Source organism: Lathamus discolor, chromosome 12 (assembly GCF_037157495.1).
Source record: "Lathamus discolor isolate bLatDis1 chromosome 12, bLatDis1.hap1, whole genome shotgun sequence".
Lineage (NCBI taxonomy): Eukaryota > Metazoa > Chordata > Aves > Psittaciformes > Psittacidae > Lathamus > Lathamus discolor.
Window position 1 is genome coordinate 11,161,428 of NC_088895.1, and position 16,801 is coordinate 11,178,228.

Genomic DNA, 16,801 nt, shown 5'->3' on the forward strand with positions numbered 1-16,801 from the left:
TTAAGTTTGTGGGTTGGTTTCATGTTGGGTTTTTTTACTGGAAGCATTCTGCCTAGGCTTAACCTTCAATTATAATAGCCAGAGACAAAACGTCACCCTCTGAATGTTACATGTCACAAAAGATTCAGTGAAGTTTAAATTATTAATTATCAAGAGTCAGGAAGTGAATCTTTTGGCATCCGCTTTCTACGACAATTTTGATTATCAATTGAAAATGACATTATTTTTATCAGCAATAACATTCAGATCTACTTCTTACATCCAGCTGGCAAAATAGTAAAGTTACCAGAAAGATAAAGGTGAAGCAGAGTACAAAACTAAATACCAGCACAGGATTTTACAGGTGTTTATCCAATACCTGCCATTTCTCTGGGCTTTGACAGAGAGGGCACTGTGAGCATCTGGAGGCACAAAGACCTGTGTAAAACAATTAACGACCAGCTTGGCAGGGAAAATTAGGCATTATAGATTTAAAAGCAAAATATGAAAATATAAGCAACCCTGCTGAGCCTTTGCAGTCAATTTATATCTTTAAGTCAAAGTGTTACATTGAGCCTTATGTTGAACTGCTTGAAAAAAGGACGTTAATTTCCTAAGTTCTGTGTGTGCTGAGAAATTACTGTTCAGATTGCTCCCAATTACTACCTTTTGAAAAGGCTGCTCTTGAAAACTGACTATTGAACCAAAATTCTTTGTTTGCCTGGAATCCAAATACTTAACTCAAATTTGAGACAATCAGCTCTTTGTCTCTCCTCTCTCTGTCAAAAACTGGTTTAGTACAAACTGTTAAGAGGTAGTACCACTCAAGGCTAAGCCAGAGGATAAACTCATGATGCATACTAGCTTTGATCAAGGGAATGCCACCTTTAATGAGGTTGCTTGTATGTGGTCATTGTAACAGGAGCAGACCATTTTCCTCCATTTAATCTTGTTTACATACCCCAGCCTGTCAGTCAAGTCCCAGAGCACATTTGGTGATGGAATTAGAGGAGATCCATCATACAGGACCACTGAAGCTCCTGTAGCAAGCGCAGTCACCAGCCAATTCCACATCATCCAGCCAGTCTGGAAAACAGAAAATACCTACATCAATTTCCATCTTTGTCAGCTAGCTGTCTGCTTTTCTGGCAGCAATATCACAGCCATCAGGAGTGCTGCTTGCTATCATATGCTGGTAGAGGAGCTACAGGCAACTAGAAAATGATGGACATGTGTAGCTCTTGGCAAAATCATCTGGACCAAAGCATGCTCCTTGCCCTTGTGCAAAAGGTGCCATTTTCCCCTCCATTCTCCTTGCCTCAAGTTTTCCTGCTTTAAAAACCGTTAAACCAACACCCAAGTTTATGCTCATCTCTGCTGATTATATCTAATCACATTATTTAGGAATCAGAAAATAAGGCTGGAACACTGCTTATCCTGTCACCTGTCCCAAGAGTGGGTCAGTTACATCTTCCCGATGAATGTTCACCTAATTTATCTTTACAAATACCGAATGAGATGCAGATTCCATACATCCCTATACACATACTTTTAAAGCATGTGTTGAAAGACAGGACGCTCTGAGACAAGGTAATTATAACAATTCCTTCATGGAGATATTCCAAACTGATTAGTGGTGTTGAAGTTCAGAAAGGAACTCATGAGGATAAACATCAGCCTTCTCAAAATGTTTCAGTCATAGAAGACTTCGCAATCATTTCCTTTACCACAGCATTAGGAAGATAACCCACCACGTAACCGAACTCCTACACAGATCAGATTTATTCAGCAGCTTCTTACCTCCCCACCAAAACAGTCAAATAGGACAATCCCTTGCAGAAGAATTAAGGATACATAAAATGCACTTGTAGATTTGTATGAAAAGCTCTCCCATCTCTATAAGAAAAAATATATTAAAGTGGTTTTAAAAATGCCTTAAGCCACACTTGCCGTTGTATAGTACATAATAATGTCATTGCTGGTCATGTTACCATGAAGAATGTGTTCCTTCAGATGCTGTATTAGCGTACCCTGAAAAACAGAGAAAGGAAAATATAAGTTCACATAAATGAAAAGCAAAATTCTGACACATTAAGACTTAAAAACCCCTTAATGTTGTCACTACTTCACAGGATGTACTCCACAGTTAAAGGCAAGTATTTCCTTTAACTACAACTAAAGTAAATCCCAGGGCCTATCTACAGCAGCTGCAGCAATTGTATTCTCCATTTTTTCATGTAACTTTTCATCTTCTCCCATTAGACCTCAGCAATTCCCCCTACACATCATTTTTAACCCATGGAGTAAGTAACTTCCTCCACTTCTAACTCTCCTCAGCCAGCAGAGTTGCAGAGTGCACCATGAAGGCCATAATCTTAATGGCTTGCTGGTCAGATTTTACAAGATAAGCCCTTTGACAGTTTTGTTTCAGTATACCAATGCAACTGGGAGGAATGAAGGACCTAGAACTGCTATAAACTGCAGCAGCTCCTATACATTAACAATATGTATCCAAACTATCTTATCTATTAACATCTAGGACAGGAAAGACCTAACTACACACATCTCCTATAAACATGGAAGTGACTAGCAATGTGAAAAACCTCCCAGCTCAAAGCATCAATACTGATAATGTAGTTAAATATATTACTCTCTTTTCTCTTTTGTTATAGATGCTGCTCAAGTACCTTTCTAATCATCATTAAAGCATAACTTGTTAGGATAGATAAATCTGCAAACTACTTCATTAAGCCACTAAACTGCAGTGACAAATTGGTGTGGTTGACTTTAAAGATGGGTTTTGCTTTTATGCAAGGAGTTATAGTGGAACTATTTAGAGCCTCATAAGCATGAAACAAGACTTATGCTGAAAGAAAATACATTACAGATGAACACTTGAAATGAAAGAGGTGAGTCATAAAACTGGCACATGCTTCAGGAGAAAAGGCAGAAAACATTAAATAAAAATACAGGAATAAGTCTTATTTTCTCCTTGCAAAAGAACCAGGCCTGGAGTCACCTGCTACTGTTTGAACACATTAAGCTGTCCCGATGCTGCCACCTAGCTATAGCTAACATTCCCTACCTTGAAAACTGAAAAGCAGTCAGGATTTAAAACCACCTTCATTGTTAAGGTTGCCAAAAGAATTGCAGGTGTTAACATAATTATTCCATTTATAAAAGTAAGCACATCACCCCCACAAGAGAGTCTGAAAAAGCCACGTAAGAGTGAAATTAAAAGTCATTCAATTAAAACAAATACTGGCTTTCCTTATCTTTCATTTAGTGGTTGCTATTGCACAGTTTGGGAAACAAGCAATTTTTTGAACAATTACTTTAGGTAGAGGCTATGAACTAATCCCCTGCAAAACCTGGTAAGTCTCACCCCAGAAGCAAAGGTATTGTGGTAGACTGTATACCTGTTCTGAAGAGCTTATGGCCCAGTGTGCGATCTCAAGTTTATTTATGGGGCTTACTTATAGGACTTGTATGACCCCCAAAATAAACCCTGAACAAGCATTTCAAGACACATATGTGGCAGCTGATAACTTACTGCTCTGCTTGTCTTCACTGGGCTTAACATATGGCTGGTAAAGTGCTGAGCATCTGGAATGTCAAAGTATCAGTCAGCACGGCTGCTCCTGAGCCACACCACCAGCACATAGGGACCAGTGCTAAGAGGTTACACAGCTGAAAGACAGCAGCTACTCAAGGCTGCTAGTCTCAAACCAGCAGCCTCAATGCAGCATTCAGAAGAGTCCGAGCATGAGAAATCCACAGAGTGATTTGCCTACAGTTACACAAGAGGTCTGCAGCAGTACAGCTATTTAAGCTCAGGTCTTGCAAGTCCTTAAGACGCACAGAAATTAACTGATTAGGATTTTACCAAAAAATTATCTTCTTAAATAATTGGGAATATGGAATAACTGAAAAGGGGCCTGTATGAATGAGGTAAGAAGCAGAAGCAATGTTTTTAGGACTATTGTTTTTCAAGTAATAAAAAGAACCCTCCAAATGGCTCTCTGTAGCACACCCAATTGTTCAATACAAGACAGCTTTGCTTGCAAGGCCAGGAAAAAGCTTAGTCCCCTCTGAGGCACTGCTTCCTAAATCATCTCCCATGACACGGCTTCATTTTCACTATTTACATATGTTATTTCACTGTGTGTCAAGAAAACAGAATGTGTACAGAGAAGACAGACCAGAAACATACTGCAGAATTAGACAGAAACAGAGTTGTGAATTTAAAGTAAACTGTGTATTGGCATCTCTAAGATCAGTACAGAAAGAAAACAGCTTTGAAGCACACTGCAAAAAAAGCAACTGAAGTGCCTTTACTGAAATGCCATCCTGTCTTATGTTTTAAACTATCAAAATCAAACTTCAGTCAATCTGAGGCTGGAAAATGAGACGAAGACCATGGGCTAATTCTGCTTTTGTTGAAATCAGTGAGAATCCTCCTATTATTTCCAGGGCAAACAAGATTAAGCCAAGAACAAGCAGAGGAACCCAATCAAGTGTGCAGAAGACATCTACAAATCTCTTTGCACGCATTTTATCTGTAGGCCCTATTCAAGCTGACACATACAAAGCATGCAAACCATAGAACCTCTGATGCAATAATTTGCTTTTAGGCCAAATAAAAGAGATTTTAGCACCAGAACATAGAAAAAACATTATCCTGCAATACAGGAACTAGAGAGCTGCTCAGTAGGAACACAGAATCCTCATAAATAACATATCTTATTCAAGAAGCCATCACATTCTCTCCTCCCCAGCAAGGATGAGTAGTCCATACCTAAACTCTGTTTGAACTGAACAGGTGATTCAAATGGAGAGCAGAGGCATGACTAAAGGCAAACTAAGCAGTCACACAGGTAACATGGGACAAGAAAAAACTTTGCAGAGAAAAGTCCTGTTTTCTGATCTACACCTGTGTTTTTCATCTCCCTACTGTTTATCCTACATCACAGAACAAAATACCTGTCCTCTTTTTGCTAATCTGTCTCTGCAAGTACTTTTAACCAGTCTAAAGCCAGCACAGATGCAAAAGAACTGTCAAACTCCAAAATATAACTACTTTTTTCTTCTTCACAAACACAGGATTTGTGTCCCAAGGAGACCATTTTGTATGTCACATGCTGCCTGGTATGATCTCCTACTGATAATAAAGCAGTGTCTACAGGCAGTGTGGGATTTGTCTGTGGGCAAATCCTCCAGTCCCTGCCATCACAGAGGCAAGAATGTACACGCTATGGGTGTGACAAAGTGGCCCTGCCCTCAGGCTACCTAAAAAACCCTACAGCCAGTCTTGCAAGATGCTCATCCTGACTTCAAGAGCAAAGAGCAGAAACAGTGGACTCTGGCTAAAAGTTGTGCAGTTTAATCCATACAAGTTGGTTGAAGTGCGCTAGACAACATATTGTGCCTGCCTTAAGGGAAATAACACCAAAACCCTGCCTTTTATTAAGGATCATACTAACAGCAGAGTTAAAGTTTCAACACTATGCCCAACTGCTGGAATCACTTCTGTAACTTTTTAAGTTGCCAAGAACCTGAATAATAAATGGAAAGCATGTGAACATGGGTCATTTTGGCAGTAACATCATAGGTACATTTAGTCACAATAAGACACTACCTAAAGCAAAGCTTCTGTACAAACCAAAACCTACACCCAAAGACATAAGCTAACCTTTCGGCTTCCTTCCTTAAAAGATTGATAAGGATGACATGCTCTGAACTGATAAATGTAGGGACTGAAGTTTATGGTCAAAAAAATCCTAGGTAATAAAAACTGCAAGCTCCCTAAGGGCCTCAACTGTGTCCAAAAATCAGTTCTAAGGACTCAGTTTAAGTTCTTTGGCCTTTCTTACTGCAAGTATAAGTCAGGCCAGTTCTACCAGTGCTTTCGTGAGTGACACTTGCTCCCAGGAAACAGCTGAAGTCTGAATCTTTAAGGATATAAAATAATTTGGGGTTTTTAAATCTGTATTTGCTTTCAGTCACTTACAAATAGAAAGTTTCATTGCAAATTACTGAAAAACTGTCAGCAATCAATTCATCCTTGAAGTGCATTATAGTGTGATACTGTCAAAGGAAAAATATAACCCAGGTAGTTAAATATAGATAGTGGAGCTCCAGGAGGGCAGACATACCCCTGCTGAATGAACCATGCATTTTGGTGCCCCTGTTGTGCCTGATGAATACATGATAAAGAGAGGATGACTGAAAGGCAGCTGTTCAAACTCCAGCTGGGGGGCCTGGTCTCCTTTCCCAGTAGCCAGGAAGTCTTCTAAAAAGACACTGCGTAAGAGGGGAGAAAAAGAACATTTAGAACAAATTTACATCATTACCCCAGCCCATACACAGAATTACCTCTGTCGTTAGTATCTCTTTTACAATGAGCTATATACTCAAACTGTGTACATGATTTTTATTCCTAGTCTTTTTACTCTCTGAGCTGCTAATTATTTTGTTTCCTTTTTGCTTTTAAAATAAAGCATTAGTATAATATTGAAATGTAAAACAACAAAACCAAGCCTATAAATCTGCACCTATGATCAGCTGCCGCTCTTAGCGGCTCAGACTGGAAAAATCTCACCCTCAACACAAAATCTGGAACTCAGCCACTCCCAAAAGGTACCCAATGTATGTAATCCAGGACAGTAAATAAGCAAAACAAATTATCTCCAGAAATGTCACTTAAATTATTAATTATTTATTTCTCAAAGCGATTTTCTTCTCCTTGCTATACCCTACTGAATTTTGCCTGTGTTTGAGAACCATTAATACCAACAGTGGCTTTGTAGAAGCAAAACATCTGCAGCAACATATTACTTCTACTTTCAGTGTGAAGCTGGACCCACATTAAGAAACCTGACTAAACCCTAGCTTTTGCAAGCTCATTTTCAATTGCTGTCAGCATCCATCACATACATAGTGAGGCCAGTCACAGCTCACAAGCTCGCATTACCTGTTTGGAATCCTAGATATATCTATGTTTTCTCTTGAGGAGACATACGGAATCACCACCACTTTTTTTATATCTGGAAGCCCTGAAAGAAGGAAGGAAACAAATTATTTCCTACATTTAGTTACCTAAAACAAGGGTCTTTTCTATCTGATTGGATCATACAATGTAATGCACTAAGTAACAGGAATAATTCTGATGCACCAAGCATTGAAACTCCAGAAGACTGAACTGTTACCCAAGATACAATTTGTTCAATATTGCCAGCCTAGGTGTAAATCTGCATGCTTTAATGCTGTAATACCTCTTCATTTTTTACAGCAGCACCTCACTTGGGCTCAAAAAACCCAGTATCACGAGTCCCTGTTCGCCTGCTGATACAGCTGAATAATTTATGATGCGATACTTCAGCTAAGCTAGCAAAAGACCATGAGAATTACACAAAAGACTGGTTACTTTTTATTCAAATCAGTTCCGAAGTTCCAAGTGGCCACAGAGACACTTTAAAGGAGGAAGGACAGCGAGAAGCAGTCAAAAGCGTCACTTTTTGTGGCAGTGAAGGCTTTGAGTGCTCAGAGAACTACAGCATAATTAAGAGTAGATGGTACGCAGCGAAATACCTTTTACCACATTAAGCAGCTTTTCCAAGTGTTTATGTTCTTTGCCATTGTATATAACAGCTTCAACAGAGAAGATGAGCTTAGGCTGAATTTGGGAAAATCTGTCCAGTACACCCTAGGGAAATAGAGAAAAAGAAGTTAAATTGCTGCAGTAGGAAAACCCACTAGATACTAAATGCAAATCTCAAGAATAAAGCAAGGAATAAGGACAGGAATTAGCAGGAGAACTGTTAAAAGACTGCCTGCTTGTCTTTCACTCACCCAAGATTTTCAAAGTACAACAGGTTTGTAACAATCTATTTAACAACCCCCAAATATATCAACCAGTAACAAAGATAAAATCACCACAAATCACAGGATGGCATTTACTGAAGGAACAAGTGCAAAGCTATCTAAGCAGGTAAAAATTCATCTTGAGAATCACTTAAGCTCATCTAGAGAGGATAAGCACCTGCAATGTGAGCAGGAGTCAGGCACTTTATTTACTTGAAGGTCCACAACTCCTACCTGCATCTGCATGCCCTAGTAAACTGCCCCCCACACTCCTTGGACAATGCACCAGTAGCTGGGCAGTCTGCACAGGGGAGAAACTGAAGAACACCAGTCTTCTGGAAGATGCCTTTATCACACAGCAAGGTGGCACTTCACATGGACTGGCAGCTTTGCTCAGCTACGATTAACAAACGAAACTGTACCACTGGGTTTTATCAGAGTTACTAGATATTGAAAACGCACATACATACATACATACATACTGCCAACAAAAAACTACCCCAGCTCCCTTAGAACCTCTGGGGCAGGACACATTCAAATGCTAAGTTTCCTCTTCCAGCTTACACTGTTCTCAGGAATTTACTATAGCTATTATCACATTTGAGAGAAATAACCTTCTGGCATGTTTTTCCCCCAGATACACAGCATGCAGCACTCTACCAGAAATGTATCTTTCTGTATTCAACAGCAAGAAGCAAATCCTTTTAGTAAAAGCTCTCAGCACACAGCAACGTTCACATCCCTCTTTAGCTGCATTACTGGAAATGTTAAGACCTACAAGATTACTCCATACTGTAAAATTGTCAGCTAACTATTCAACAACAATCTCCTACGTCATGTTGCAAAAAATCAAACTTTAGTCATGTGCTTATTCTTTACAGCATTTTTTATTCTTGTCTCCTGTTTTGCCCTTTACTTTGCAGCCAAAATGAGACAAACTATTACCAAAAGACCAGCGCAAAAACATGCCAGTCAACTAATTTCTGTTACACTCCTTTCCAAGCTGGGCTGGTCAGAGCTGCAAGAAAGCCTCCTGCAGAAGTACAGGGGTCCTGTCTTTCTGCATGGTGTCTTTTTAGGAAAGCCCACTGAACACACAGGGATGTGACCAAATAAAAACACACAACTGTCTCTGCTGAATATGTCACAACTTTTCTATCACCCAAAGATGCATTTCCTTTTCCTTATTCACATCATAAGAATAATGTAAGCACAATATAAGCATGCACTGACACCTAGCTTTATCAACTAGCTTAAAACAAACACCAGAATCTGGTTTGGTTTCAGAAGTTTTCAAGGAGCCTCTAACAAGTTCGCTAACAAACCTGGAAATGTAGATTTAATTAACACATCAAAGTTATCCTCTAAGGGAGTATGAAATCCAATTTCCTGCTTTCTTAGGTATGTAATCAAACATACTTCTTTGTACTGTTTTCAAAGAACAGACTAAGCAGCCAAATTACACACAGCACGTGTGTATGTATATGTATGTGTGGGCACATACACATTCATGCTGAGCATGGAGCGTACATATCCCATATCCGTGCTGCCTGATGTTTAAAAAAATTAAGACTAATGAGAGGGCTTTAACAGAAGAATTGGATCTGAAGAGAGGTGTGAATCAGAAAGACATGGCTGTAAATCTCAGGGTCTTACCAATGCTGCTAATACACCCAGTTGGATTCATTAGCACTGGCAGAATCAAATCCCACAGGGCAGCCTGGTATGACACAAGGGCAATAAAAACAGATGGAACACGTAATTGCTACACTGGAACTTTAGTCCAACCAGATGGCTCAACAAGGAATTGCTTTCATGAAAAATTCAGGTATACCAGATATGGCTCATTCTATTTTCTGAGCCTCAAATCCAGTACTAAAAACTGTGCAGGGCTCCATGAATGGAGCTGCACTAATTTTGCTCCAAAGGTTCCTCATATAGTTCCAAGAGAAGAGGCTCTTCTTAAGCATATATATCCAACAACTTCTTATGTACAGGCCACAAAGAACCACTTTCCTATTAATATACCAAAAGGGATAACAAGGACTAGAGAAAAGAAGGGAAAGCTGCCAAGAGCTGCATTCTGTGTGGGAGGGAGCTCACTGGTTCTCTGACAGCAGACTTCCTGAATGCTTGTGAAGTCTTTGGATGTACGGCATTCAGAGCCTGCAACGTGTAGGCAGTTCTGAGAAGTGACATTTCTAAGCTTCACAAAACATATATACACAATTGGATTTGAAGTGTTGAAATTGCTACACTATTCCCCAAAACACAAACAGAATCTTCGTTTATGTTAACAGGACTAATGCAACTGCACAGAAGGAGGAATGTCTTTTCCTTAGGGTGAACGCCAATATCTCTGAGGACCTCTGCTGATCTCCCTCAAGATTTCAGGGTTTGAATTCATGCCAATATACGCTGCCAAGCCAAAAGAGAATAAATGACATCGATGGCACTGCTGGTCCAAGGCTAAGTTTCATTAAAAGACTATCACAAAAACTAAATAAAGCCAGGCACTGAAAATAACAGCATATCAACATGGACAGAAAACATACCAGTACTCTGTAATGCAAGTGAAATGAACAATCTTCTCCCAGATGAGAGATCAAATCGCATTGCAAAGAAAATACTCCATACTGTCATTTTCTGAGCAAGCAGAAAATATTTGTAGAACAGATTGATCATTATATGCTATAATGATTTTTTTAATCATTTTTTTTCCCAATGATACAACCTCAAGTGTAAGAAAGTGGAATTCTGCTGCCCTCTAGCGCTAGAGATGACAGCTCTACGCATCTAACCTGCTCCCGGTCAACGGAGATAGAGGGTATGCATTACCTAAAATCATTGGTATTTTCTGTGTTCAGCACTGCACAGACAGTACATTCTCCAAATGCTTTCATGCAAACTTTTAGACAGAGTAAAGGTTCAACACTCCATTGTAGAAGTCATTTGTATCTGTTGCTGCTTGAGATGTGTGCTAAAGGCTTTCCAAAGAAAGCAGAATTTATTCTCAAAGCTTCCAGGGCACATTAATCCAGTTAATTTTTACCTTATTTTACATACAGCACTTCTTCCTACACTAAAAGGAGAGTTAAATAGGTTAGTGAGGTTAGCCTGAAATGCCTCATCTTGCTCGCAAAGCCTTATGGAAAAGACCAAATGGGTGTTGCTCAGTTCACCCACATCGGGGACAGAGGAAGGGACTACTTATGCAAAGAAACTGGAGCGTAGCTAAGCAGCCTGGGGAAGGCTTTGAGAGGGTAGGGCCTAGCCCCAGATAACTCTGTTGTACTGCTGCTCATTTGCACATTTAATGTAATAAAAGCTCACAAAAACTGAAATTCCACCTGAAAATATCCCAACAGGGACTTCGATAAAGATACCCAATTTGCAATGCTGAATGTCACTACTGAGAACTGAAAGCATGGACTTGTGGTAGCTAATAAAAATCTGGTGTACTTGGGTGTGCCAGGAGGTGGCAGTAAGACTAAAGTGAACACAATCTGCCACTTCATCCCTTTATTTGTATGTAACAGTGATAGCTTTCCTGCAATAATAAGGCTACTCACATTAATGCCAAAGTCTGGTGATGTTGAACTCCAGATAGCACCGATACTTGCAGCAGCCAGCATTGCTTCCACTGCATGAATGCTGTTTGGTAAGTAACCTATGGCAGAATTTGAATAGTTAGAGATGGAAGTGAAAAAATACCAAACCTTACAGTAAATATAACGTATTCAACAGCTAGTTTGAACAGACTTTTCCTAGACTGAAGCATCCTTTAAAGTTTTCCACATATAATGTCCTTTTCTGAAGTCAAATCAGTTACATGAGGAATTAGAAGCAATTTCACTTATAATTGCATTGAGGCTTATATCTACAAGGTTATTCCCACTTTACAAATGTTTCTGCTTCATTAATGACTTTCAGGTTAAGAGGGCAGCACACTGACTAGAAGAACTGGGAGGGAGTCCATTTGTGGTTTGAATTGGGTACACAGAGACTAATAGAGCACCATGGAGGGGAAGAGAACAGGTTTTTTGAAACAGCCACTGGAGAAGGAAAGGAAACATTATAAATAATCAGTTCAAAAGTAGAGATTCAACTTTATAGTACCAGAATCTTAAACAAGAAAAATGAGTGTCTCAGCTGATAAGGGAACAATACGGAAGGACAATCCCTGAAACATCCCCACAAAAACGTAGCTCTTCAGGTTTATCTCAACAGCTTGCAAGATTTCAAGATTGAACATTCAACTTATCAAGGCACACAGAAGAAATTATTGTCAAAAACGTTAGATTTTCAGTGGGCTGAGATCGACCTCAGCTGATCAGAATCTAAACCGCAGATGAAAACATGCAACTGAAATACATCAAAAATCTGGAGTTTCAGATCATTCTTCTTAAGTAACCAAAAAGATGCCCATGCCCTTTAAAAAAAAAAAAGGCATGACAGGCCTAATTGTTGTCCTTGGGCATGTAATTATAACTCAGCATTTGAAAGCAAACTTAAATGGCAATAAAAATGCTTTCCAACTTCTTTAACAGAAGTGGTGAGCATTGACAGATCTTGGACTGCAGCGCATGTCGCAGGTGCTCCACAAGTATCTACCAGACAGCAGAAACTCACTAGTGCTGAGCACTCCTCAAAGAAAGATTTATGGATGTTCTCTTCAATACGGGAACTAAGATAAGAGATCTCCATAGCAATTTCTGTACATTATCAAGAAGGAGGGTACCGAGCTTGACTTCTACCAGTTTGTCTACACAGCTTGAGAAAATCTATCCTTTTTCAGCTGTGTATAAAGTAGACTTTAAAAGTCAGAATTTAAACTGAGATTCTTTTTCTTCACAATTCAAAACCAGTAAAATCAATTTCCTTAAGCCAGCTTGACCGCTCCAGTTAATGTGTGAGCTGTTGTGCTTTGGGGTGTAGCAACTCTGAAAACAGCTTTATGACTTGAGCCCAACCATTTCTGGAGAAAACACAACTCTGAATAAAAGCTTTACACCATGTTAAGAGATAAATTACTCCCTAGAGCTGCTTTTTGTGGTGTTTTGTTCAGAGTAGTTCCTAAGTACATAAAGTGCAGCAAAACCTCATGCCCATAAAGGCATTATTTACTTTGCTATTTTCCCCCTTAGAGACAAGGTTTACAATACAAAGTACAGTATCCCAAAATTTTACTGATTTTTCTTTAAAAAGAAATCTTCCTCCCTGAAAAAATAATTTGACATTTTAAACGTATGAACTAGAACAGACTGAAATGGCTTTTTGTGTGATGAAAGCAGCTCTTTTTTAATTGATGCCACTGAGCGTTTCTTGCATGGGATTATCAGGAGGCCAGAGAGCACTGAAAACTGAAAGATGCCTCTTCATACTTTGGAGCAGTTACTACTATGTCATAGCTTACAAGCATCAGTTCTATTATAAGGAAATTCTCCTTTCCACCATTCCTATAAAAGCCCTCAAGGCAAGAACTCAAGGCTCTGGTTTAGCACTGTGATCATAGTACTTTGATTACTTAGCACTGTAATCAAATAATTACTTTCATTTGTCAGTTGGCTTTGAGGTGGTGGTGGAGTTTTAGAGGGTATCAGCCAAAACTGCCCAAAGGTATGAAACATGCAAGGCAACTCACTCCATGCTTCTGTATCCATATCCCACCATTGCAGCCAGACAGCCTGCTTGCTCACTGAGATATTCATGTGTTTGTCCTAATCCCCAGCACGAGGTATTACAAATAAAAATGCAGATCTATTCTGGAAAGAGATCATCCAAACACAGTGATGTAAGAGCTCCTGGTGCTTTTCTCTTGACAGCTCTCAACTCCTGACACAAACTACTTCTCCTGTCAGTCTTTCACATTAAAATGGGATTCTCAGAAAGAAAGATGACACATCACAGATTCTGCAGATCAATGACAGCAACTGTCACGTATGTAAAACTCCCTGCATTTGACTGTGCCCCTTGAGGTATCAACTGACTTCTCAAAGCATTCAGTAGGCTGACACAGGTCGTAAGTGTCTAAAACTTGAATAGGAATATCGCTGACAGAGGATAAAAGTACAACTTTTTAAGCTGGATGCATGCCAGGGGTCACGGAACAGCGACATGTACAGAAGCTCTGTACTACAGAAGAATAATGGTACAGTTAAATTAAATATTCATCATACATTTGTTTATATATTTAACTAGAGCCTCCATGTTCCCTGATACAATATTTAAGCTAAGAATCAAAACTTGCGTCTGTCAACATGGGTAAAGTCTACAGAAGGTACTTGTCTGTATCTTAACATACCCCTTTCTTGAAGCTGGTAAGAAAGGTGGAAACTAACTATTCTTTTTAGGAAGAGGAGAATCTTCATACCTTCTTTGGGTATGAGAGCAATTGAATAGAAGGCTCCAAAAGCAGAAGTTGGGAACCCAGCAACTAGGAATTCAGAGTATGACATACCAAAGGTCCTAGCAGTTCTCCTTCTGACTCATAAGTATGTGTAAAATCTCCATCAGGACAAAGAAATAAAAAATTTACTTTGACATAAAGCCTGTGACAAATCTTTGGCAGGACAAGTAATATCTTAAAAACAACCTATGGATTTTTTAAGAGGCACTTAGAGCTTGATCTGCTCAGGACAGCATTTTCTGTCAGGCGCTGTTCACCTAATCTAGCATAGGCTGAGATGACACCCGAGTTGTTTGTTTTACTGCAGTACTTTAGCAACAGAATAGGTAAAAACTAGTCCAAAAATTCCTGGTACAACTATGCTGGAAACTGGTATCACTTCATCTCTGAGTGCTGAGAACACATTCCCTGCAAGCATCTACTGCCTTCATGAAGCTGAATAAATGCGTACTCAGAAACAGAGGTGTCCAAGCATTTGAATAATAAAAAAAGCCCCAAACTTGGACCCTGCATCAAAGACTGAGTTTGAGCCTCTAAAGAATGCATCAGAAGGACAGTAGGGAGCTACAGTACCTTAATGGCTTGTACTATTGATGTACACCAGCTCTCAAACAGATCAAAGACCACACTTCCAGCTTCTCTTTGACGTTAATACAACGTTTCCCACTCCTGTAGGACTTTAAGGTGGTCATCCTACCTAACATTACTGTGGCCTGAGACTGTTAGTAACATGCTAATCTCCTTACAAAGCTAGCTTTAAAACCCACGTAAGCAACAAGGGCTAATACAGTTACTATAGATAAAATACTAGCTTTAAACAATGTAATTTATTGATGTTTTGTTGAGGATTTTGAGGGAACACATGGGGAAGATTAGTTTGGTTTTAACTGCTGACTTGGAATAGAACAAAACTGGGTACAGGGCTATAATAGAAGTAACCCACCCAGAAATGAGAAACACAAATACTCCCAGTTTTATTCCTGCTGCAGTCATTGTTATTTGCCAAACATATGACCAGTGGGAGACGTTCTTCACATGCGGATCTGTGCAGCTTGCATTAGGTATTGCATCTGTCTCTTCCAACTGTCCCATCACCACTGCCAGCAACACAACACATCTTTAGAAGAGATACGTTTTACCTCCCATCTGCTTCAATTATGTTTACTATTAACTGCTGTCTCCTTTCTGATGGAAAGGGAAGACTGGGATGAAATCAAGCTGAAGAAGTGCTGACATTGCTGCTTGTCCACCCACATTCACCCACCTCCACCTTTAATACACTATTACTGACATCATGCAACCATGAATTTTATTGAACTAACAAGGGGATATGCTGAGCATAATGAAAACCTAAAGCAGTTTTCTCTTAGAGGTAGTAAAGCATGGAAATGAAATCCACAAGACAGCAACGTTAATGGTCTTGTGTACAATTCTAACAGCTCAAGATTTTCTGTGATTTTAAGAGAAAGGGGCAACAAAGGGCATCAGAACCTGTCAGGCTGACTAGGTGTTGGGCAACTATAATAAAATTAAAGTATCTCCCTTCTATTCAAAAGCTGATTTCTCAGAGGCAGTAAAAGCACGCCCTCTTATTACTGCCATAAAACACATGAAGAATCACCCTTCCTTCTGCCATCTGCTATAAATTTTGGAACAAATTAGGTCCCAGCAGATCTTGGCAAGCTTTGGAAAGCCTGATCCTTGATACAAGTGGGTGCAGCATTCAAACTTTCCCACCCAACACTTAACATCTCTCCCACATTTCATCTTGGGACTTGGACAAAAGCCTGCAGCCTGAACCTCTGACTGTGATGTTCCAGTTTAGCTCTTCCAAGGACTGCCAATATCCTCTGGCATAGGAGAGAAACATATGAAAGAAGTTGAGAAAATTAAGATATATATTCCTCTCTCTAAATAGCTGCATTGCTGTTCAAAATCCCACTGGATTTCTTTCACAGGGAAGCTCTCCCTACATACTGTTGCAATCAATCAGGCTGCTGAAATCTGTCAAGTCAGGAGTCAAGGACTGGGTGCAGCAGGGGAATGGAAGGAGTGGGAACCATGCAACTGATGGGAGCTGATATGTGTTCATCTGGCTGAAGATTACAAGGGAAAAAGATAGTCACCAGCCAGGGTAAGAGGACAGGGTGGAAACAAGTAAAATGTGAGAAAATGCCCCAAAGAAAAAAGTACGCGAAGGTAATTTTAAAAGCCCATGAACATACCATGATTTTAAGGACAGAAAGAGGTTGCCTGGATTCATTAATCTTTTCTATTATCAAAAGGAAAGGGCTTTGTTATGGACTCTGAGCACAATGCAAGCCTGCTTCCACAAATAAGCTATAACTGCTCATAAAGATGAGCTTAAGCTACTGAAAAGCTCAAGGGGCCCAGCACAGACACTTTGTGCCTACAGCAGCTGGGCAGAGAGGTCTCTGCTGTGGAAGTGCCAGATGGGAAATTCTGGCTTACGAAATGCACAAAAACACCAAGGGAAAAAACAGAGCTGCAGCTTACTCAAAGGATGGGAGCTCAACTTGCTGCCTTCTG

The 16,801-nt window shown here is 39.7% G+C and overlaps 1 protein-coding gene across 1 annotated transcript in view; it reads right to left on the reverse strand.

The window, feature by feature from the left end:
* AACS (acetoacetyl-CoA synthetase) overlaps positions 1-16,801 on the reverse strand; it is a 41,767-nt gene that overhangs the window by 11,617 nt on the left and 13,349 nt on the right. Inside the window, exons 5-10 of the mRNA XM_065692568.1 lie at positions 11,415-11,512; positions 7,570-7,684; positions 6,953-7,034; positions 6,135-6,282; positions 1,930-2,010; positions 941-1,065 (exon numbers count right to left, since the gene is read on the reverse strand). Of these exons, the coding sequence (XP_065548640.1) occupies positions 941-1,065; positions 1,930-2,010; positions 6,135-6,282; positions 6,953-7,034; positions 7,570-7,684; positions 11,415-11,512 (649 nt within the window). The remainder of the gene's footprint in view (positions 1-940; positions 1,066-1,929; positions 2,011-6,134; positions 6,283-6,952; positions 7,035-7,569; positions 7,685-11,414; positions 11,513-16,801) is intronic.